At 46.9% G+C, this 25,282-nt stretch overlaps 1 protein-coding gene across 3 annotated transcripts in view; it reads right to left on the bottom strand.

Annotated features, from left to right (window-relative positions):
* The window catches only part of LOC138521877 (E3 ubiquitin-protein ligase TRIM39-like), a 136,862-nt gene that overhangs the window by 53,084 nt on the left and 58,496 nt on the right, over positions 1-25,282 (bottom strand). For all 3 annotated transcript variants that reach the window (XM_069635034.1, XM_069635036.1, XM_069635035.1), the window contains 2 exons: positions 21,823-21,845; positions 1,881-1,993 (listed from right to left, as the gene is read on the bottom strand). In XM_069635034.1, coding sequence (XP_069491135.1) covers positions 1,881-1,993; positions 21,823-21,845 — 136 coding nt within the window. The remainder of the gene's footprint in view (positions 1-1,880; positions 1,994-21,822; positions 21,846-25,282) is intronic.

The following is a 25,282-nucleotide window of genomic DNA, read 5'->3' as shown; positions in this document are numbered from 1 at the left end:
ACTAAACTGATCAACGCTTCATTCGTTACTGGTAAAATTCCAGCTAACCTCAAGGAATCATGGGTGCTCCCACTTCTAAAAAAACAGACATTGGACCCAAATATCCCTACTAACTACCGACCCATCACCACTGTGCCATTCCTGCTGAAAATATTACATAAAATGGCTTGCTCACAAATTCAAAAACATTTGGAATCTAATTCCTTATTAGTCTCACGTCAGTCTGGATTCCGGCCACAGCATGGAACCGAAACAGCATTACTAGACTAAAAGGCACAGTTTGACGAACTCAGAGATAAGGGGACTCCCGTCCTCCTCCTATTGGATCTTTCCGCGGCATTTGACTTAGTCGACCATGGAGTCCTTTGCAGTCACCTTGACACTGCCGCCCATTTTTCAGCGGAAGCTATAGTCTGGTTACAATCCTTTTTTAGTAACCGGACTATGAGAGTCTTCTCAACAACTGCAGCCACTGACCCAATCCCTATCACTTGTGGAGTGCCTCAGGGATCATGGGTCTCACCTACTCTCTACAATATCTTCATCAAGCCCCTTTTTGATGATCTGGATCATCTGGGTGTCACCTACACTAACTATGCAGATGACACCCAGATCCTCTTACCTCTTTCTGGTGATTACGACAAGGATTTGGCTTTGGTGAACAGGATATATCTCGTCATCCAGGCATGGATGGCTACCCACGGTCTATGCCTCAATGACGACAAGACTGAGATCATCATCCTGGGCACTACTGCATCCCTCAATAAATTAAGTTCCAACTACTCCACCTTCAATATTGATAACAATATTATTTCTGTGGCCAGGGAGGTAAAGACTTTAGGATTTTACCTAGATTCGACCTTATCTCTCAACAAGCAAGTTAACGCGGTGGCCTCGTCCACAGCCTACACGTGCAAATTGATTAGAGCCAGCAAACCTTTTCTATCTAATAGCAGTTGCATCACCTTGGCTCGAGCTCTTATTTTATCAAAATTGGATTATTGCAATGCGTTATTCATAGGTGCTAATAAACAAATAATTAAAAAAATCCAGACCCTGCAAAATAATGCTCTTAAAGCCGCATTAGGTATTGCCAAGCGAGAACACAACTCCACGACCCGCAGAGCATATAACTGGCTCTCCACACATGACAAAATTAAGCTGAAAGTTGCGACCCTAACCCACAAATGTTTAAACAATGCTGCACCTGTCGGAAAGATTCAACAAGATGGCTTCAACTAGGACCACTAGACTATCCAATACCAACTACCTGGCAGTTCCTAGATTTAAGTTATCTAGAATCGGGGGCTGTAGCTACCCAGTCAAGGCTGCTAAATTGTGGAACTCACTACCACCGACACTAAGAGTCGACCAGCCTTCCACAATTTCCGCAAGAATACTATTAAATGGCTTAAAGACTCAGACCTATAGTTGCTACTTGCCACTGTATTACACCTTGACTGCCAATACTGACTGTAAATACTTGTAAATACCTGCCTTCAAACTGTACAGTTTTTCTCCTCATGTTACTAAGGCTACTATGATTTATTTGTATGTTTTCCGTACATTGCATCTCGCTATGTCACTCTCACTTGCGTACCACATTCATCTTTTGTGTTTAACTGGTTATTTCTGTATGTTTTCTGTGTAACTAAGCTTTGAATTATCTTATGCTCTGCGCCCTTCTACCTGTGAGTCTGGTGCGCAATACAAATAAAACAAATAAAACAATACAATACAATATACAAGAATACCGACATATTTGTTTTTCATTTAGCTGTGCATATTTACATGTATTTCAATTAAATAAGTGCGTTGAGATGGTTGGAAAGCCTTCCCGATCAGCATCACCTCTTGGGTGGGCCTCGACTCATATCTACCTTTTAATTCCGTGAGCTTCTCCTGCAGGTGGGCATGTCGCGTGGTGCTCTGCAGCGTTGTCTCCATTCCAGGGGCATCTTCCTGGGGCTTCAGAGCCTTCACTTCACTGCACCTGAGAATTATAGAAAGATGCTGTATATAACCCTCGGCCTCCAGTGACAAGTAAGAGTAAGGGGGTCTAAACGGTGAGATAAGGGGGAGAAAAAAGAGACCCCATCCCTAAAGATGGGAAAGGAAGGCTCTGAATCAACAGGCGCGGAAGGGAGGGGAGGCACATCCCCTATAAAACAGAGGGGTAGACAGCACCACATGTGTGATAAATGAGAAACAAGAGACCGGCAGGGGAGTGAGGAAGGGCAAAGGAGCCACTACTGGGAGGCACATTCTGAATGAGCTACCCCCGGAGAGCAGAGTGTGGGCTGGGGAATCTCTACATTCTGACTGGGAGACCCCTGGGGAGGAGAGGGTGGGCTGGGGAATCTCTACACTCTGAATGAGAGACCCCTAGGGAGGAGAAGGTGGGCTCAGGAATCTCGACATTCTGATACATTTTGAATGAGAGACCCCTAGGGGGGGAGAGGGTGGGCTTGGAAATCTCTACATTCTGACTGGGAGACCCCCGGGGAGGAGAGGGTGGGCTGGGGAATCTCTACACTCTGAATGAGAGACCCCTGGGGAGGAGAGGGTGGGCTCAGGGATATCCACATTCTGATACATTTTGAATGAGAGACCCCAAGGGAGGAGAGGGTGGGCTCGGGAATCTCTATATTCTGATACATTTTGAATGAGAAAACCCTGGGGAGGACAGGGTGGGCTCGGACTCTCTACATTCTGCCGGCTTGGCAACAAATAGCGACTATTTTCAATGGTGACGCGCGTAGCATTTGAGCCATCTTGGGTGAAGCAAAGGGATGCATTAAACAATCTATGATTAACCCCATTAATGAGCATGAGTGGGTGGCGTTCCTGGCTCAGCGTAATTCCTTCCCCCCGGGGCCATTGCCTTCTCAGATAGAGTTTAAACAGTCTGGTTTGGTATTTAAGATTACCGAGGAGGACATATATATGAAAATTATGAGTTTACAATCTTCTCGGGCTCCTGGACCCAATGGCTTGGATAATCTGGTCCTGCGGCATAATCCTCATTTTTGGTGCTCCATACTTGAAATATTATTTGATAAAGTCCTAGCTGAAGGCACAATTCCGATCTCATGGCAAACTGAAAGTCTTGTTCCAATACTAAAAAAAGGCTCTCCCCTGGACCCTGGTAACTACCGACTACTGTCTATGGTGGACTCTACTGGGAAGCTTTTTGCTTCATTCCGTCTTAAGGAATTACAAAAGTGGGTAGAACATGGTAATATTTTGGATAGATACCAGTGTGGATTCCTTGATTAAGCAAGCACAAGGCCCAAATAATCCCCCTTTATATGCTATTTTTATCGACTTTAAAGCAGCTTTTGATACAGTCAGGAGGGATTTGCTCTGGCGCAAATTAGATTTATTAGGCTGCCCATCGGGGATACTCTATTATCCAGTTACTACATAGTAACAACACAGTGGGCCTCATTACGACCCTGGCGGAAAGTTACCGCCAGGGCCGTGACTTTACCGCCATGGTGCTAACTACGTTAACACCATGGCGGTAAGGGGATTTACCGCCCCATTCCGACCTTGGCGGGGCGGTAAATCCCCAATCCCCATTTACCCTTCCCCATTCCCATTTTTGCCCCATAGGGCATAATGGGAGTGGGGAAGGCGTTAATTACGCCACCGTAAATTACGGTGGCGTAATTAACACCAAGTTCCCTTACCGCCATGGATTTTTACACCCGCTAAAAGCAGGTGTAAAATCCGCCATGGCGGAAAGGGAACTCGTGATTGGCGGTAAGGGGTCGGCGCAGCTAACGATGGCGCTAACCCCTTACCGCCAGGGTCGTAATGAGGCCCAGTGTGTCTGAGACTGCATAGTGATGGAGCTATGACCAGGCCCGTTATTCAAATCTGCGTGGTTAAGCCCGGCGTTGTGTCACGGCTCCTCTATTATATAATCTCTATGTCTCAGACCTTCCCCTGTTTTTGTCCCAGACAAGAGGCTGTCCCCCTAAAATAAATGACACGCATTGTACAGTCCTGGATATTCGCTGGCTGGAATAAGACAACTGTATCTACAGTGTCTTGTTCCGGCTGTCATTTACGGCCTGGAGAGTCTGGTAGATATTGATTTAAAGTGGCTCCAGCTGATTGAGGGTAGATTTTGGAGGAAATTACTGAGTTTGCCTAAGTGTGTCCTCATGGCTATATTGAGGCTCCAGCTGGTATTGATTCACTCAAATCTTTGGTCCTGAAGAAGAGATCTATCATGTACATAAAAATTATGAATGGACCATCTAATCCTCTCCTACAAAGTCTAGGTAATGTAGAGCAGAGATTGAAAATGAAATCCAGCTTTAGAACGAGTATGAACTCTTTATTTAAAGATATAGGTTGGATCCCCAAATGGGGAGAAGAATATTTCAATCTCCGGCGTCGCTTCGAAAGACGCCTAGACTTGTGGGACTGGAATGAAAATGTTGTACATTTGACCTTGTTAAAAAGCTATACCTTTGTGCCTGATATGTTATACACCTTCAAGAAGAAGCAACCCTATTTAGTCTTATCTCCTTCAATTCAATTGAGGAGATTCATTCTTCTATTACGTATTAATAGGATTCCGGTGTAGAGTGTTTTGGGCCCTTCATTTGCTCTGCCGGAAGATGAGTGTTTATGTCGTTTGTGCCTTGATAAGGCACACACTGAGTCAGCTACACATGTTTTGACAGAATGTGTAAAATTGGGTCCAGTATACATGAAACACTTGAGTAAATTCGTATAACAACTTTACACCATTAAGGATTTGTCATTCTGGAAGAAATGCTTAAATACCTATATTAGGGGTTTGCATATTGCCTTGTATAGTACATGGAAGGTGGTGGAAATACATTTAATTACGGTACATGAAGAAGGAAATGAAAATGCTCTTTAACGTATCTGCGCCCCAGGTAAATGGGGCACAGAAGGTGACGAGGATATGGTGACCCTGATTATTTCAATATTTCAATATCTCAATATATGCTGCCAATTTGCTGAGTTCCTTATCAGTTTTTCGTTTATTGTTGTACTGTTTAAATTGTTTAAACTTGGTAACCTGCTTTTATGTATTTTAACACACTATTGATACATCTTATTTATTAAATATGCATGGTGGCAACTATGAATTTGACACTGATTGTGATTAATTGCCGATTGATTGTTGATCGTTTGATACAGTGGCTTTCTAACTATTTAACTATCAATGTCAATAAGTATATGTGTAAGTGCATGTAATCTCTGGTTTTACTTCTGTGTATTGCTTTTTTGTGTATTACTTATTGTATATATATATTGATTGCTCCTGAGGGAAGATGGAGAACTGGAAGAGGGTGAACTTGAAGATGACGGAGATGAGGAGGCAGCCCAAGAGGCTTCTGCTCCTGAGGGAAGATGGGGAACTGGAAGAAGGTGAACTTGAAGATGACGGAGGTGAGGAGGCAGCCCAAGAGGCTTCTGCTCCTGAGGGAAGATGGGGAACTGGAAGAGGGTGAACTTGAAGATGACGGAGGCGAGGAGGCAGCCCAAGAGGCTTCTGAAGAATCAGAGAAGAGTGAAAAGGAAAAGACTGAAAAGAGTGAAAAGCAGCCAAGTAATTCAGATGAGGAGAAAGCGCACCGGAGAATGAAGTGAAAAAGGCGGAAGGAGTGCAAAAAGGAAGAGGAGATCCAAGAAGAAATGGAAATCGAAACACAAGGCATGGGTTTGGGAGTGGGTGAAAGGGATTCAAGATGCTTTGTTTTGGTTTGCCTTGGTGGAGCTTACTCTTCTCTTAACAGATCTTGTTGTGGAAGATTAGAATAGGTGTCTATGCAAAGACAGCAGATTAAAGCCATCCTTAATTTATGAGGTGAACCATTAACCTTGCGTCCTGGCCCCTGCGAGGTGAGTGACCCCCTTCTCGCACTGTGCCCTCCCTGCTTCACCTTTTTATTCCTGCTGTTTGCATCCTCCTTCTGCCTTTCCTTTTTCTACGGCCTCTGCCGTACCTGGCCCTCATATGCAACCTCTGCCCTGCCCTTTTCCCCTCTTTTTCTGTTATTTTCTGCTGTTTGCATCCGTCGTCTGCCTTTCCTTTTTCTACGGCCTCTGCCGTACCTGGCTCCCATATGCAACCTCTGCCCTGCCCTTTTCCCCCCTCTTTTTCTGTTATTTTCTGCTGTCTGCAACCTTCGACTGCCTTTCCTTTTTTCTATGGTGTCTGCTGTACCTGGCTCTCATATGCGACCTCTCCCTTGCCGTTTCCCTCTTTTTCTGTTCTTTTCTGCTGTTTGCATCCTTCGTCTGCATTACCGTTTTTTACAGCCTCTGCCGTACTTGGCTTCATATACAACCTCTCCTCTGCCCTTTTCCCTCTTCTTTCTGTTCTTTTCTGCTGTTTGCATTCTTCCTTTGCCTTTCCTTTTACTACGGCCTCTGCCGTATCTGGCTCTCATATGCAACCTCTCCCTTGCTCTCTTTCCCGCCCCCGACCCGGATAACCTACAGCTGATTGGCCTTTCCTTCAGAGGAAGGCAAAACCACCTGGCAGGGACCAGGACTGCTCCACTCCATCTTGCGTCCTGGCCCCTGCGAGGTGATTGTCCCCCTTCCTGCACTGTGTACTCCCTGCTTCCCCTTTTTTTCTGCTGTTTGCATCCTTCTTCTGCCTTTCCTCCATTTCTCACTTTTTCCCCTGTTTTCTCACTACGATCCTCAGCGACCCCCCTCCTCCATCTTGTCTCCATCTCTGTCTTTAATACCTCTCTTTTTGCTCTTTACACCATTTCCCCCTGCTTTCTCGCTCTGCTTCTTCTTCTACTCGCCTCGCGCTCCTCTGTCCTCCCCGATAGGCCAGTTTTAACTGCCTTCTGCCCTTATGAAGGCAGCGACACATAGTGCGACCCCCACCATTCGCATTGGTTGAATTGTAACTCTGCCCTCCCTCGCTTGCAAAGCAGCCAGCTTGCTGGTTCTTCCTTTCTCCGGCCTCCCTTCCCCTGCCACTGCTCTCTCGATTGGCCAGGGAAAGCCATTTCTGACCTCCACTCAGGGCAGCCTTGCCCAGGCAGCCCTCGGCTAAGGGCCCCAAGGCAAAGGGCAGCTCCTACAGAAGCAGCTCCAGATGCTGTCAGCCGGTGTCAGCAGGGGAAGCAGGAAGCAGGCAGCCGCCAACCAGCAGCGACAGACAAAGTAGGTGTGGAGACAGGGGCACAGCAATCACTGCGCCCCTCTAAACTGTCCCACCTCTCTCCTACCTTATCTTCCCCACCACCCATTAACTTGAAGCCTTCATGATGTACCACTCTCTTTTTAGCAACTGTTAACCCCATATATATCCACTAAGCTGTAAACTGTATTGCCTAGCCATCTCTCACATCTAGATGAACTGTACCCCGACTGTGCTAGCCACTCCTGAAAGAACTGTGAGCATTAGCTTGCATTACACTTAGATAGAATTGTGAATACTAGCTTGCGTCACATTTAGATAGAATTGTGAATATTATCTTGCGTCACATTTAGATAGAATTGTGAATATTGTGTCAAGTCTAGACAGGATTGTGAATATTAGCCAGTGCCACATTTAGATGGAATTGTGAATATTAGCCTGCGTCACATCTAGACAGGATTGTGAATATTAGCCTGTGCCACTTTTAAGATACAACTATGAATATTAGCTTGCGTAACATCTAGACAGGATTTGTGAATATTAGCCTGTGCCACATTTAGATAGAAATGTGGAGATATTCATGCGCCACATCTAGAAAGAATTTGGAAATTAGCATGCATCACATCTAGGTAGCGATGCCACTAACCAACCCACTAAAAATCTCACCCTTCGGCGTACACCTCTCAAACTCTAACCAAACACAACCACACCTCTAAGGCACACCAAACCGTATAAATGTCACTACACCGCAACAACAAAACAAATAAAAAAATAGTCCATAGGTGCCCCTCTGCGAGAATGAACACGGCCCATTGACCTGTTCTTTGGGAAGGTGCCCACCCGAGAGTCCGCAGCCACACTTTAGCTCACTGTACCTTTCACAGATGGGAAATATCCATTTGCATATCAGTCTTTGTCCCGCCCACATGGGCAGTCCAGCACCGAAATGCTATGGCAATTCCTTTCTGAACAAGAGTACCCACAGCAACCCCATACACGTGTTTCAGCCTTGTTGGGCCTCATCAGTGAGGTGGAGCTGTGCCTCTCTGAGCACAGTGAGCAAGGGGTCCACGTCTGGATGACCCTAGGAAACTTAGGGTGATTAAACCTAAGTCCCTTAAATAATCAAAAAATAGTCCATAGGCGCCCCTCTGCGAGAACAAACACGGCCCATTGACCTGTTCTTTGGGAAGGTGCCCACTCGAGAGTCCGCAGCCACACTTTAGCTCACTGTACCTTTCACAGATGGGAAATATGCCTTTGCATATCAGTCTTTGTCCCGCCCACATGGGGAGTCCAGCATCAAAATGCTATGGCAATTCCTTTCTGAACAAGAGTACCAACAGCAACCCCATACACGTGTTTCAGCCTTGTTGGGCCTCATCAGTGAGGTGGAGCTGTGCCTCTCTGAGCACAGTGAGCAAGGGGTCCACGTCTGGATGACCCTAGGAAACTTAGGGTGACTAAACCTAAGTCCCTTAAATAATCAAATCACACATAGCCTTGCACAACAGAACACGACGGCTACCAACCAAAAACCACACCTGAGCTCACCGAACGGTGTTAACCGAACTGAAGCTGCCAACAGCACATCACTGCTCTCTTGCACTTTTCCCGCTCGGTCCTACTAACTCACCCCACCCCCTTTCCTTTTCATATCCGCTAGAGCGCCAGGGGACCACTCCGGTGGTGATAGTGCGCGGTACAATTGTCCTTTAACATTAACATGTGTAAAGTTTTAAATTAAAACTATAACACATTAAATTAATAGAATAAAGATACATTTTGAATGAGAGACCTGCGGGGAGGACAGGGGAGGCTCGGACTCTCTACATTCTGATACATTTTGAATGAGAGACCCGCGGGGAGGAGAGGGTGGGCTGGGGAATCTCAACATTCTGAATGAGAGACCCCGGGGGAGGAGAGGGTGGGCTAGGGAATCTCTACATTCGGATACATTCTGAATGCGAGACCCCAGGGGAGGAGAGGGTGGTGTGAGGAGTCAGGAATGAGAGTCGCATACAAGTCAGCCATGTTTTGGGTTAAAGACTTTTATTGAAAATAAAAGGGTTGGGAAAAGGCTCCTGTGACCCAGCACTAAGAGGAATTTACCTACTCAAAACCAAAACTAAGGATCTGTCTGTCAGGATGTCAAAACAAACTGCCCAGTGTCCAAATCTCTATTCTGACCCTCACACTAAAACTAAACTCTAAGGTGAAAAAGTGAATTGTCTTTAACCTTAAGTGATTTAAAAAAGTGTTTGTAAAGTAAGAGGACTAAAATAATAACATTTTCCTTCAGGGATGACGTTCTTGACTCCAGAGGGTAATTCCCTTTCCCTGGATTCTTCTTTACTCCTTGAGGGTGTTTCACAAACAACTGTTCTTTGGGTCTCTCATTGCCACGTATAACACTTGCACAAAAACAGATTGGTTTCAAAATCTTGGTTTCTGTCAAAAACAGTTCTTTGGGCCTCTTCTGGCTAAGCACAACATTTGCACAATAACTGTTGGACTTCACAATTGTACTTTCTCTCCAGACCAACTGTTTGGGCCTTTTTTTGATCCAGGGCAGCACTTGCACACTGTACTTGTTTTACTTAACAACAGTTCTTTGGGCTTCTTTTGGCCAAGTACAATGCTTGCACACCAATTTTGATTTACACACTTCAATTTGCCTGGCATACTCCCCTGCCAGGACCTCTGCTTTATACACTTGAGATTGCCTGGTGTACTCTCCGGCCAGGACTTCTACTTCATTCACTTGAGATTGCCTGGTGTACTCTCCTGCCAGGACTTCTACTTAATCGGGTCTTCTGCCCGTTCCAAAAGCTGCTTGTATATGATATTGGATAATGTATCTTCTTGATATATCATCTTTGTTCTGCTCTTTTCATATTGACACTGTGTGCATTTACATGTTAGAAAGGGGTTTATTTTCGATTTAAATGCCCTTTCCTCAACATGTCATCTCTTTGCTTTCTCTCAGGTATTGAACCTTCAATTGTTTGCTTTCGGCGCTCTCGCTGACACGCCTCAGTGTCCCTGTTGCTCTCAGGAGGACTCACCGGTCTCTGTAGGCGTTGGTTTCTTCTCTTGCGGGCAGCCGGTAAAGGAATCCCTGCAGATCCCCTCTCATGTTCTGCTTTCCTTCACTCGGCGGTCCTCCGTGGCTTCCACTTGACACACCTGCTGTTTTCTCGGCTCTGGTAAGCAGAATACTGCTGTTCACCTTCTGAGAACGCCCAGGAATTCTTCACCGGCTCCAAGCATTCTCAGCATCTGTCAGACTTCGCCCGTGGAGCATGTGGAGGACCTGGAAGTTATGGCCCCCGGTCTAGTCCTCACCCAAGATGGCGACCGCAACTATAAGACCAGACCACGCCCCTTCTTCGGCGCGTTGTATCTGTCCATGTTTGTGTACGCCAGCAACGCTGTGTTCTGCTGCCGGTGTGTCTGGATCCCGCTCCGAACCACCCGTGCCGTCCACTTGCTTCTCCTTACCTAGTTTCTTTTCTTAGACGCTCTCCGCGTATTCCTCTTCCTTGTTTCTTAGTTTCTTTTCTTTTATCGTCCGGAGCCTGGTTAACGCTCCTGTTTAGTTTCCGGTTCCGCTTGTTTGCGTCCCCGGTAACTACTATTTTTCTTCTTCTTGGTCTCATCTCACGGTAGGTGTTTCCGTAGTTCCCTGTTGGATTTGGGGTGTTTCCTTTCTCCTCTAACATCCATTACTTACCTTTCTTCTGTGACACTATTTCTGGGTTTGTTCACCCTATCTTCAGTTTCTGTCTTTCTCTCCCTTGTCTCAGATTCTACCCCGTTTCTGTCATTACGCCCACGCTTCATTTTTACACTTTGGGGCCATTCCCTGGATCCTGTGGAATTTTGGACCTCTGCTTGCATTTGATCCTGTTTTCCGGAATTGCCTCAAGACTAAAGGGCAAGGCTTGTGAAGTCAGCCACTTATTCATCTTAACAATTCACCCAGGGTTTTTTGGTGCCCGAGAGGCTTTTTCCCTGGTACTTTGGGGCTCTAGCTCCTCGGGGTTCACCTTTGATAGGTTACACTTCCTGTCAGGGTGGCCTCTGAGGGAGCTAGGCCCTATTTACACGACAGGAAGAAGAAGTCAAGGAAGGAACAGTCCTCAGAAGACCGGCAGTGACGCAGGAAGACCCCCGCCCGTTCCAAGGACAACTCTTCTGAAAGTATTGGTGAGGAGGAGGTTGGGGAGGTTGGTCCTTTGTCTGACAGCATCCCACGGCTTAGCAGTTCCTTCTTCCCCTGGTGGTGCACAGCCTGGCCCCACCATACCGGTTCTGGCTTCTCGACATGCCGCCTCGTGCAGAGAGGTGCAACGCTCTCTCGCCAGTTGCCACAGCAGCTGCCTTCCATTCTCAGTTTGGGCTGCTTGAATTTCCCAGGCACAGGTGTGTGTCCGGAAACACTTGAGCGCTCACTATGTTCGCAGTCTTTCCTATTACACATTGCTCAATCTCTCCTCTTCTTCGTCCCAGTACTTCGTGAACTGTGGGAATAGAAGTCCAATGATTGACTTATGGATTTTGGATGAGCATTAAAAGGTTTTGATGGTAAGTCACTACTGATGGACTGATAAGTGGAAATGAAAAAAGTAATTCCATCAGATTGACAAGGTTGGTTCACATATCTAATCAAAGGGGTTTCCCTGCTCTTCATGGGAAAGGGAGTGGAAACATGGCAATAAGCCATGAGGGTTTCAGACATGGGGAGGTTATTCTTAAGGGAACATGGGGAATACCATGCCTCACCAGATGGAGCCATGACAGCTCACGAAAGGCTGTCTCCTCCCATGTGATCCTCCCTCATATTGCTGCCCCCATGGTCAGGATCAGATAGCGGCTGCAGTCCCCTTGCCACATGAGAGGAGGTTACCGCCGGGAGATCAGTGATGACTCCACCGGAATAATCACATACCCTTCCCCTACAGTCTGGGTTGTCCCTCTGGAACACACCAGTGTTTCCCTTAGGAGTTCTTAACCTGATCCCTATTTGGGCCACCTGCGAGATCCATGGGTCGAACTGAGGCACACTGCTCCCTATAACTATTTGGGCTGGTAAGTTGGAAAGTATCGCCACTATCAGATATAGTTCTCTTCCCAAGAGTGTGACTTGGATTTGTGTCAATAGGCGATTTTCAATATGGCCATGGACACAATCAACCTCATCTTTTCCTAACTTCTTCCACTCCCTGGGAATCTTACGGTACATCCCTTATTTCCACTGTAGAGTTGGGCCCAAATCTTCCTTTTTATTAAGAATGGCGTGGACTCTATATGTGGTGTTCTCCCTGGTATAGAGCGAAATGGTGGCTCCCTTCTTTGTGTTTCTCTTTCCCTTCCTGCCATTCTTCCCGGGATTCTTAAGTTCCTCGATCTGGGCATAACAGACCTGAATATAAGTTAGCCCAATAGCCTCACTGCTTTTGTCTGAGGTTAGTGGTGATGGTACAAGTACATTTTTGGGGGACAATGTCTTACGGAGTGCCTGTATTCTCCACAGGGATAATATATACGGTGTGGAGTTGGGGATGGTATTATCAGATCCTCAGTAGGATCTACTAGGAAAGGGTTGCCCCGGCAATAGATGTTCTTGAGTCCTTGGCCGATCCAGGTGTCTCTAATCCCTGTAATTTATAGAGGGGTGTCCCTGGGGTGAATGGTTCTTGCTCTCCCTGTTCTGAAAGGCAGTATCCTGGAGGGAATCCACATTCCTGCCATGAAGGTTCTGGTTCACTCAAGGAAATGAGAGACTAGCCAGGTGGTATTTTTTCCCCCTCCTGCTCTACTAGGAACCGAGGATCAGATATGGCCTCTGTTCACTTATTCCCAAAAGTAGGTGGAGGGCTTTCTGTTTGTCAGTGAGGACTGATGGCTCTGATAAAATACCTCTCTTGGGTTGTGGCATTTGTTCACCTTCTTCCCCGAAGGTATCGGGATGGCCGTTCTGGGGAGAAAGCGATATGTCTGGGGTTTTGGAGATCCTATCGTGTTTTGCCTTTAAGGGATAAGAAGTTGTCAGAGAAGATGCAGTAATGGGAGAGTTGTTCTTGCCCCTAGTAGGGGCTCCATCTAAGCTTTTAGTAGATTGGAGGGGAGGTTGAATTACCGTTACCAGTGACTCATGTTCCTAGTCTCCTCAAAGTACAATGTTGTTCTCTTCTGGCCCCCAGATTTTATAAGGTTATTATTACATTTGTCTAAGGACTTTGAGACTCTATGCTCTAGATTTACCAGGTTTTCATTTTCCAGAGGAGAGAAATCTTTCACAGATATACTGTGTCGGAAAGTCCGGTATTCTCCCACACTGACTCACCTTTGATCTGCTCACTTTCGACCTCCCCTTCCAAGTGATAAAGAACATTTTCTGAGGTTTCGCTCTTCCTAGATGAGCTCCCACAGTGTTCTCCCTTGGTTTCTCTATTTGACTCCCCGATGGGCTATTCTCATAAGATTTCATATACTAGGTTCCACACTATTTCCCCCTGCTGATCTTAAATCGGAGTTGAAGAGAAATTTAAGAAAACAAATTTCAACTCATCTCCACAGGATTGAAGGGATAGTATTTTCAACTCTCTTTCTCTACGGGATATAACATAGATGGCACAGTTGGTAGGGAAATGCATCTGTAAATCCACAGAGGTTATTGCTTTCTCTCTTCCCTGCACCAGATATTCCTGGGGACAAAATAGATGGTAAACGTTCCCCTCCATGGTCTTCCTTATGGGGGGAATGGCCTGTGAGGTCAGTAAGCGGAAGTGACCCCTATCCGGTAGCCTAAGTGGTTATGCGGGTCATGGTCGCTTAGTTGACTTTGATCTAGTTGTCTTGCCCCTTTAGAGTGGAATGGGTTGGTCTCGTAAGTAAATGTCCTACTGGTGGAAAGGGTGATGTTAATAATTCCGGGCCTCTTTATCAGTGGACTAGAGGTCAAGTGATATTCTTTATTATTCAGGTGGGATCACCAGTTTGTGTCAACTGAGCCCAATCCCATTCCTTACACCATATGTGAGGAGTCAGGAATGAGAGTCAGACATAAGTCAGCCATGTTTTGGGTTATAGACCTTTATTGAAAATAAAAGGGTTGGGAAAAGGCCTCTCTGACCCTGCAATAAGAGGAATTTCCCGACCTAAAACCAAAACTAAGGATCTGTCTGTGTCAGGATGTCAAAACAGAACTGTTCAGTGTCCAAATCTCTTTTCTGACCCTCACACTAAAACTAAACTCTAAGGTGAAAAAGGGAATTGGCTTTAACCTTAAGTGATTTGAAAAAGTGTTCATAAAGTAGGAGGACTCAAGTTCCTTCAAGGATGCAGTTCTTGACTCCAGAGGGTTATTCCCTTCCCCTGTATTCTTCTTTACTCCTTGAGTGTGTTTCACACACAACTCTTCTTTGGGCCTCTCTTGGCCACGTATAACACTTGCACAAAAACAGATTGGTTTCAAAATCTTGGTTTCTTTCAAAAACAGTTCTTTGGGCCTCTTTTGGCCAAGCACAACATTTGCAAAATAACTGTTTGACTTCACAATTGTACTTTTCTCTCCAGAACAATTCTTTGGGCCTTTTATTGGCCCAGGGCAAAACATGCACACTGTACCTATTTGACTTCACAATGTTGGCTTGTTTCAGAACAGTTCTTTAGGCCTCTTTTGGCCAAGTACAATGCTTGCATACCAAACATGTTTTACACACTACAATTTGCCTGGTATACTCACCTGCCAGGACATCTGCTTTAAACACTTAAGTTTGCCTGGTGTACTCTCCGGCCAGGACTTCTACTTCATACACTTGAGATTGCCTGGTGTACTCTCCTGCCAGGACTTCTACTTCATACACTTGGGATTGCCTGGTGTACTCTCCTGCCAGGACTTCTACTTCATCGGGTCTTCCTCCTGTTCCAAAAGCTGCTTGCATATGATATTGGATAATGTATCTTCTTGATATATTATCTTTGTTCTGCTGTTTTCATATTGACACTGTGTACATTTTCACGTTAGAAAGGGGTTTATTTTCGATTTAAATGCCCTTTCCTCAACATGACCATCTCTCTGCTTTCTCTCAGGTATTGAACATTCAATTGTTAGCTTTTGGCGCTCTCGCCGACACGCCCTGGTGTCCCCATTGCTCTCAATAGGACTCACTGGTCTCTGTAGGCGTTGGTTTTGTCTTTCACGGGCGGCCGGTGAAGGAATCGCTGCAGTCTCAATCTCACGGTCTGCTTTCCTTGGTTCAGAGGGTCCTTCTCGGCTGCCACTCGGCATGCCTGCTGTTCTCTCAGCTCCGGTAAGCAGAATACTGCTTTTCACCTTCTGTGAACGCACAGGAGCTCCTCACCGGCTTCTGGCATTCTCGCAGTGTCCCATGGTTTAGCAGTTCCTTCTTCCTCTGGTGGTGCAACGCCTGGCCCCACCACACCGGCTCTGATCTCTAGTCTCTCCGCCTCGCGCATAGAGGTGCAACACTCTCTCACCAGTCGCCACAGAAGCTGCCGTCCATTCTCAGTTTGGGATGCTTACATTTCCCGGGCACAGGTGTGAATCTGGAAGCACTAGAGCACTCACTAGGTCGGCAGTCTTTCCTATTCCACATTGCTCGATCTCTCTTCTTCGTCCCAGTACTTCGTGAACTCAGGGAATAGAAGTCCAATGATTTTGGATGAGCATTAAAAGGTTTTGATGGTAAATCACTTTTGATGGACTGATAAGTGAAAGTGAAAAAAGTAATTCCATCAGATTGGCAAGGCTGGTCCACAGACCTTATGAAAGGGGTTTCCCTGCTCTTCATGGAAAAGGGAGTGGAAACAATGCAATACGCCAAGAGGGTTTCAGACATGGGGGGATTATTCTCGAGGGAACATGGGAATCCCATTTCCCACCCGATGGAGCCATGACAGCTCACCGGAGACTGTCTCCTCCCTCATATTGCCGCCCCCAGGTTCAGGATCAGATAGAGGCTGCCGTCCTCTTGCCACATGAGAGGAGGTTACCACCAGGAGATCAGTGATGACTCAACCGGATTCATCACAGTGGGCTTGGGAATGTATACATCCTGATACATTTTGAATGAGACCCCCGGGGAGGAGAGGGGGGGCTCCGGGGATCGCTACAGTCTTATACATTTTGAATGAGAGACCCCCCCAAGGAGGAGAGAGGGGGCTCTGGAATCTCTACATTCTGATACATTTTGAATGAGAGACCCTCAGTGAGGTGAGGGTGGGCTCAGGAATCTCTACATTCTTAATGTGAGACCCTCCGGGAGGAGAGGGTGGGGTCAGGAATCTCTACCTTTAGATGATAGATTCTGTGTGAGAGACCGCCGGGGAGCAGAGGGTGGACTCAGGGATATCTACATTCTGATGCATTTTGAATGAGAGACCCCCAGGGAGGACAGGGTGTGCTCGCAAATCTGTACATTCTGATACATTCTGAATGAGAGACACCCCAGGGAGGAGAGTGTGGGCCTGGGAATCGGTACAGTCTGATACATTTTGAATGAGAGACCCCCAGGTATATCTACATTCTTATGCATTTTGAATGAGAGACCCTTGCGGATTAGAGGGTGGACTCGAGAATGTCTACACTCTGAATGAGAGACCCCCGGGAAGGAGAGAGTGGGGTTGGGAATCTCTACATTCTGATACATTTTGAATGAGAGACCCCCGGGAAGGACAGAGTGGGCTCGGGAATATCTACAATCGGATACATTTTGAATGAGAGTCCCCCGGGGAGGAGAGGGTGGTGTGAGAAACCTGAAGGTGTCTCACTTATTAGTCCCCGGGGATCTGTCATCCATGTGGCCACGACGTGGCCATCGCTATGGGATCCAGTTCCTGGGGGTGGACCAGTGCAGGAGGATCACCTGGGTGAGGGGTCTTCGGGGAGTGGAAGTGGGACACTGAAGGGTGAGATGCGGTATCCCCTTCCTCATAACACCTTTTCCCCATCCTACTCTGTAGGATATCTAGAAACTCAACCCCCCACCCCCTTTTTGACACACACTTTCTCACAGACCGATTACCATCAAAGACAAGGGACTAACAGCCGTATACCTGACATGTCCCAACACAAGAGTCGGGCAGAGTCAGGCAATTGCCGCTAATTACACACACACCCGACTGCCTTTTCCCTTCCCCATAGGGATAAAAGGCAGAGCACGAGAACACACTCTAGGCAAGGCCAAAAGCATGAGGAAGCAGCGATTCCAGGACGGCAGTTCAAAAGAAGGAGAAAGGCGGCGAGACTTGAAAGGACGTCAAGGAGGGAGTTGCCTTTGCCCTTTTCAACCCAGACCCGCAAAGCCTCTGACAAAAGAAATATAAGACTGGAATTGCAGCTGGCGAATGGTGTGACGGATGTCAGCGGTACATGGAACCCTCCCGCACTGATTGCCAAGGCGGGGAGACGAGGTTGCCATCGTGGTACCGTCCTTGACTCCAGCGGCAAAAGAAACACCAACGAGTTTAGCACAGCCGGTGATTCGGTAGAACCGGATAGGGGGCCGGACTGTGTTAGGCTCAAGGTTGCAGTGGCAACATTAAGAAGATTAAAGCTACAAAGCTCTTTTGTGATCGAACTTGGTACCAGAGATAGAATGGTCCGGCGTCACGTGGGCACTCGTTCGGAGGCCTCTGGCTGTTACCACCTGTCCTGAACAAAGAGACTGTGTTGAACGGAAAAGGTATAGAAACAACAAGTACCAAGATGCCATAGGGAAGGCCGACGTAAGGTGTCATGGTGTTCATACAAGTGTCCAGCCAAATCCCTTGTACAATCGAAAAAAGTCCTTGACAATTTGATAAATGTTTAAGTATCCGAGGGAATTGTGAAACAGGCGTTTGCGCCCGACTGAGGAAAACGCTGTAGCAAACCCGTGGGTGTGTGAAACCCGCACTTGTCAGACACTAAGAGCGACCCAGCGAGACATGATTGCCCTTCGGAAGTCTCTGTGAGTGAAGTTGGCAAGTGCTTTGGAAGGTCTGAGCCCGGATGAGGGGGACCTAAACTAGCTGGATGTTTAAAAAGACATTGAGACTCTCTGATATTACAGGTAAAGAGATTTTGATTGAAAATGCAGCAGATTGTGATGACAAACGTGAACCCGACTGAGGGATGTCCACAGTGAGTGGTTGGTCTGAGACCGACTGAGGGAGGCTAACATTGTGAGAAGGATCGGAGCCCGGCTGAGGGGGATCCACGGGTGAAGAGTAATTGCCCGACGTAAAGAGAAATAGAAGGAACTTTTATTTTGTCATTTTGTGATACATCAGGCCCAATGAAGCCAGAGACTTTGCATGAAAGATTCTCGGACACCGACGGTCCTGATATAAAAATAAAAGAAACTGTAACCTTGTGCTGGAGAAGCGCAGGAGTGTGCTGTGCTCACGAGTCCCGTCTTGCCCCGTGCTAGAAAACGTGGGAAGAGAGACCCCGGCAATAACATCCTGACTTTTCATTTTGTGAACACTTCTTTCTTTCTTGTGAACATTATCCCACACATATTTTCTAACATAGCAGTAAGGATTGGCAATAGGTTTCTTGGTATAGGCCTTTTTTATTTGACTAGACTCCACTTGGACAGTATTATTATCATTTGATGATCATAGCTTGCTCCCATTTTAGATTTATGTTTAGATAAGGCATTTATCTCACCCATTGTACAGTTTAATAAACACACTTGAACTGTGATCACTTGTGTCTTTCTTGCTTTGATACCATGGCTTTCTTACAGTGGGTACAGGGATCTCTACATTCTGATACATTCTGAATGAGAGACCCCCTGGGAGGAGAGGATGGGCTCGGGAATCTCTACATTCTGATACATTCTGAATGAGAGACCCCCGCAGAGGAGAGGGTGGGCTCAGGAATCTCTACATGATACATTCTGAATGGGAGACGCCCGGGGAGGAGAGGGTGGGCTCAGGAATCTCTACATGATACATTCTGAATGGGAGACGCCCGGGGAGGAGAGGGTGGGCTCAGGAATCTCTACATGATACATTCTGAATGAGAGACCCCCGTAGAGGAGAGGGTGGGCTCAGGAATCTCTACATGATACATTCTGAATGGGAGATGCCCAGGAGCAGAGGGAGGGCTCAGGAATCTCTACATGATACATTCTGAATGGGAGACGCCCGGGGAGGAGAGGGTGGGCTCAGGAATCTCTACATGATACATTCTGAATGGGAGACGCCCGGGGAGGAGAGGGTGGGCTCAGGAATCTCTACATGATACATTCTGAATGGGAGACGCCCGGGGAGGAGAGGGTGGGCTCAGGAATCTCTACATGATACATTCTGAATGGGAGACGACCGGGGAGGAGAGGGTGGGCTCAGGAATCTCTACATGATACATTCTGAATGGGAGACGCCCGGGGAGGAGAGGGTGGGCTCAGGAATCTCTACATGATACATTCTGAATGGGAGACGACCGGGGAGGAGAGGGTGGGCTCAGGAATCTCTACATGATACATTCTGAATGGGAGACGCCCGGGGAGGAGAGGGTGGGCTCAGGAATCTCTACATGATACATTCTGAATGGGAGATGCCCAGGAGCAGAGGGAGGGCTCAGGAATCTCTACATGATACATTCTGAATGGGAGACGCCCGAGGAGGAGAGGGTGGGCTCAGGAATCTCTACATGATACATTCTGAATGGGAGACGCCCGGGGAGGAGAGGGTGGGCTCAGGAATCTCTACATGATACATTCTGAATGGGAGACGACCGGGGAGGAGAGGGTGGGCTCAGGAATCTCTACATGATACATTCTGAATGGGAGACGCCCGGGGAGGAGAGGGTGGGCTCAGGAATCTCTACATGATACATTCTGAATGGGAGACGACCGGGGAGGAGAGGGTGGGCTCAGGAATCTCTACATGATACATTCTGAATGGGAGACGCCCGGGGAGGAGAGGGTGGGCTCAGGAATCTCTACATGATACATTCTGAATGGGAGACGCCAGGGGATGAGAGGGTGGGCTCAGGAATCTCTACATGATACATTCTGAATGGGAGACGCCCGGGGAGGAGAGGGTGGGCTCAGGAATCTCTACATGATACATTCTGAATGAGAGACCCCTGGGGGGAGAAGGTGGGCTCAGGAATCTCTACGTGATACATTCTGAATGGAAGATGCCCAGGAGGAGAGGGAGGGCTCGGGGATATCCACATTCTGATAGAATTGGGGGGTACAGGGAGGATTGCCCCCTTTTGTATTGCTTCACTTTCATATCTTTATGGTTAAATACTAATGGTGAGATTTGGGGGGGGGTCGACTTTTTGGTAAATTAAGTGTAAGTATATGAGGTCGAGATTTAGGCAAGTGATCATTTCAATACGAATTTTAGGGCAGGTGAGATTTTAGTAGGTGATTAAAAGACAGATCACTTTTTGACATATTTTTCATTGTATTTCTTTACTGCCTATTTTTCACTGAGGTGGAGGTTGGAAGGGGAGGGGTTGGCGGGCTGGGGGATCAGGGATATTAATGGGCCTCCACCCATCTTTTACAGAAAGAAACAGTGAAAATCAAATCAGTGATGAAAAATGCCCGGTAAAAACACATGGAACCCACAGGGGTGGAATTTAACTTCACAATTCCTGGGAATAGAGCAGTGCCTTTAAAAGATACCTCTCTCTTCCAAGTCATTCACAGGAAAAAACTGCCAGGGACATTTTCATGGACACTAACAGGGAGAGCTAACTTCCAATTAACTATCTGAAGCGACAGGGAAAGTCTTAAGGGGGCACTAGATAACTTAGTGGCCTGCAGAGGACTATTTGTTAGAACCTCTGGCCCAAAGAAAGTGCTGTTAATAACAGTGGTACTGGAAGTAGTGTCTCTGATTCCAGTGGTAGGGTGACTGTGCACTATAATGGAATGGACATACTAAGTATTGGAGGGAAATACCCCACTCCCTGTCCCCTTTCTGGGGCTTAACCCCCCCTCCCATCCCCCACATTAAGCAAAGCTGAAGACATCTCTGGGATGTCTGCACAAGAGCAAGTCTTCCAGTGACCAGAGGCCATGCTTTAGGCACTCTGCTCAGCAGGCTTTTTAGGGCAGCTAGGCTGACCTCTGGGATGGTCAGTTTTTCCACAGTCCCAGCAGGTGCTGGGGAGTCTGGGAATTACTGAGGAACCACCACTCACCTTTGAGTTAGTGGTGCCATCCTTCTTTTTGGACCCCCCACAAGGGGTTACCCACTTCTACTTTGAGGCCCTGTAAGAAGGGAGAATGTTGGCCTGCCGTACCTGTCCCCTGATCACTGTGGTTAACTCTGTGAGAGACCCACACGTCAGCCATCTTTGCTAGTTCCTTTGGATCACTGATGATGGAATTAGCTAAGTGCTAATGCATGTCAGGGAAGCAAGCATACAGAGGGTATATAGGGTTATACAGAAGGCGGGCCCTGCACTGTGAGCTTAGAGAGAGAGAGTGAGAAGCATGCAAGCGGTAATGTAAAACCCAGAGTCGATATTTTTAAATCACACATAGAAATGTTAAATCTCCCAGAAGTTAAGATGGAGCCGAGGTCTGTAGTGTATAATAAATGTGAGGAACAGAGGACATCCACCGGGATAAAAGTGAGTCCACATTGAGGGCACATCAAGGCAAGAGGAGACGTACCTTCTCAAGACACTCTTCACATCCTAGAGAGAGAAAGAGAAAGAGGACAAGATAAATAGTCATCCCACATTGCTCTCAGCATTGATTTCCATTTTACAGAGACCCTGAGCTGTGATTCAAGGAAAGAGTTAGGTCGCTGCATTATCTAGTCTAGGAATCAGTTGAGCCTTCTGTGAGGTTTCTGGTCAGACAATGTTTGTGCTGGGAACTAGAGCCACTGTGAATGAAAAGTGGGGGGGGGGTAACATTTGGCTCGGACAAGTGGCCCAGAGCCTGACATTACTGGGGTATTTGAGGTTGCACTTACATGTAGTGACTTTATCATACATACAAGGCATTAACTGCGATTAGTTGGCATTACTGAGAGGTGCTGAGGTCGCACTTTGCATCTGCAGCACCTGCACAAATGGGAATGAACATGACATACAGTGACTTTACAGGCATGCCAGGCACTAACTGGCATTAGAGGAGTTTGAAGCTGCACTTTGCATATAATGGAAACAACCTGCACATACTGCACTCAGCATTAGAGGGCATTACTGGGGCGTTTGGACTAGACTAGCTGTCATAGTGCAACATTCGCTGACCTAGCGCGCTCGCGCTCTCTCTCTCTCTCTCTCTCTCTCTCTCTCTCTCTCTCTCTCTCTCTCTCTCTCTCTCTCTCTCTCTCTCTCTCTCTCTCTCTCTCTCCTTTGCAAGGTGGCGTGACAGTGGGCGAGAGCAGTTTTTCATGCTGTCCCTCTCTCGGAGCTGTATTGTAAAGTGCACTCTCTTGGTTCTCTCTGTCTGACAGTGTGGTGTGCTCACTCTGGTTCTCTCTGTCAGTGTGGTTTATCCCTCGGTTAGAGAACAGAACCTGCAAGATAGCACTAGTGCAGTCTGGTGTGCACTCTCAGTGTCATTGTGGTCTAGTTTTCTCCCTCCTTCTGTCTCTATGTACCCCCATCCCTCTGCTTCCCTGTCCCTTTCACCCCCCGCATCCTCCCCTACCAGTCCATTTCTGTCCCTCCCTAACACTCTCCATCCCCCTTTACCTCCATCTTTCCCCATTTGTCCTTTCTGATGCTTTTACCTGCTTAGATTCACATGCTATGCATAGTCTTACATCTAGTGGTAGTCGCAGAGTATTGAATGACTTGTTTTTCGAAATTCAAAACGGGACGTCGACTAGGCGTGTCTGTAAGAATATCCCTTGTGTGATATGTACTGTACCCATGGTCCTTCATGCGTCGAGATCCCTCAGATTGCTTTTTTTCTGACATGAGGGAGCATGAAGTGTTTGTGTGAGTACAACAAAGTCAAAGTATAAAAGATAAAGGTGAAAGACATCTATGCACCATGAACTCCAGGAGGGGAGGAAGGCTGGGCACATGTGAATCTAAGCAGATGCATGCATCAGAAATACGATTACGGTGACTAATGTATGTCTTCTGAGGCTTGTGGATCTGCTTAGAATCACAAGCAATGCATAGATTAGCGAGCAGTACCTGGAGGAGGTGGGTTGTGTGAAGGTACAGTGGCAAATAGATGTCTTAATACCACTTGACCCACCTATGAATCTGCTTTAGAGTGTGTGTCTAAGCAGTAGTGTTGTGTGAATGGAACTCCAAGTAGCAGCTTTGCAAATTGCATCTAATGGAACATTTGCAATGAAAGCTAGAGTAGCCCCTGTGCCTCGAGTAGAGTGGGCTCTCGGTGTGAAAGGTAAGGATTTTTTAGATAGTGAGTAGCAAACTTGGATGCATTGGACTATCCATTTTGAGATAGCGGATTTAGAGACATGATCTCCTCTACCAGCTGCTATGGAAACAAAGGGCTGATCTGTTTTTTGTAGGGGTTCTGTTTTGTTTAGGTAGTGTGAGGGGTCAGAAATGTGAGGTGGACAACTTTTAGATCATTTTTCAAACAATGCCGTTTTATTCAATCAAAAGTGCAAACCAACGCCTCACTTGCCCTACTCGAACAGGGATTTCTCTGCCTACATAAACTAAGGAAAACACTCCAGCATAACATTTCTGGTCCTCAGACTTATACATAAACAAGAAAACATATGGCAATACTTGTATTAGCAACACATTCAAGTCTTTGATTGTAACCTCAGCGAATTCCCCTTCCCCAGGTTTTAAGTCAAGGTTAGTTCCGTTGAATAACACAAAAGAACAAAAAAATCCAGGGTTGAAGCAAAGTTCCAGCACAGTTTCTGGCCAAGTCAGTTTGTTAAGAAAAACTTCCAACGCTCCACAGTTCAACACAGAAAAGATCCTTTTCCTCCAGGAAATGCACAAGTCAAAGTTCCTTAAACAGTACCAATGGGATTCTTGGTTAGGATGTTTTCCGTCACAATTTAGTTGATTCCCAAAACACAGTTTAGTTGAAATCTCATCACAGTGCTTCTCTCTCAGCACCATGAAACACAACCACTTCTTTGTCAGGATAAGGCCACAGTGTTTCTCTCCTAACACCGTGAGCAACACCTGCTTCCTTCACAGTACATTCAACTTCTGCCCTGGTCACTTTATACCAGGAATTCCACTTCTGCCCTGGTCACTTTATACCAGGAATTCCACTTCTGCCTGGGTCACTTTATACCAGGACTTCCACTTCTGCCTGGGTCACTTTATACCAGGACATCCACTTCCACTTCTGCCCGGGTCACTTTATACCAGGACTGCAACTTCTGCCTGGGTCACTTTATACCAGGACTGCAACTTCTGCCTGGGTCACTTTATACCAGGACTTCCACTTCTGCCCTGGTCACTTTATACCAGGACTTCCACTTCTGCCTGGGTCACTTTATACCAGGACTTCCACTTCTGCCCTGGTCACTTTATACCAGGAATTCCACTTCTGCCCTGGTCACTTTATACCAGGAATTCCACTTCTGCCCTGGTCACTTTATACCAGGACTTCCACTTCTGCCTGGGTCACTTTATACCAGGACATCCAATTCCACTTCTGCCTGGGTCACTTTATACCAGGAATTCCACTTCTGCCCTGGTCACTTTATACCAGGAATTCCACTTCTGCCTGGGTCACTTTATACCAGGACATCCACTTCCACTTCTGCCTGGGTCACTTTATACCAGGACATCCACTTCCACTTCTGCCTGGGTCACTTTATACCAGGACTTCCACTTCCACTTCTGCCTGGGTCACCTTATACCAGGACTTCCACTTCTGTCTGGGTCACTTTATACCAGGACTTCCACTTCTGTCTGGGTCACTTTATACCAGGACTTCCACTTCCACTTCTGCCTGGGTCACTTTATACCAGGACTTCCACTTCTGCCTCGGTCACCTTATACCAGGACTTCCACTTCTGCCTGGGTCACTTTATACCAGGACTTCCACTTCCACTTCTGCCTGGGTCACTTTATACCAGGACTTCCACTTCCACTTCTGCCTGGGTCACTTTATACCATGACTTCCACTTCCACTTCTGCCTGGGTCACTTTATACC

This window comes from Ambystoma mexicanum, chromosome 13, assembly GCF_040938575.1.
Source record: "Ambystoma mexicanum isolate Mex_15411 chromosome 13, UKY_AmexF1_1, whole genome shotgun sequence".
Taxonomy (NCBI): domain Eukaryota; kingdom Metazoa; phylum Chordata; class Amphibia; order Caudata; family Ambystomatidae; genus Ambystoma; species Ambystoma mexicanum.
Note: the sequence above shows the minus strand (reverse complement) of the source record. Positions and strands in the feature narration are given on the sequence as shown.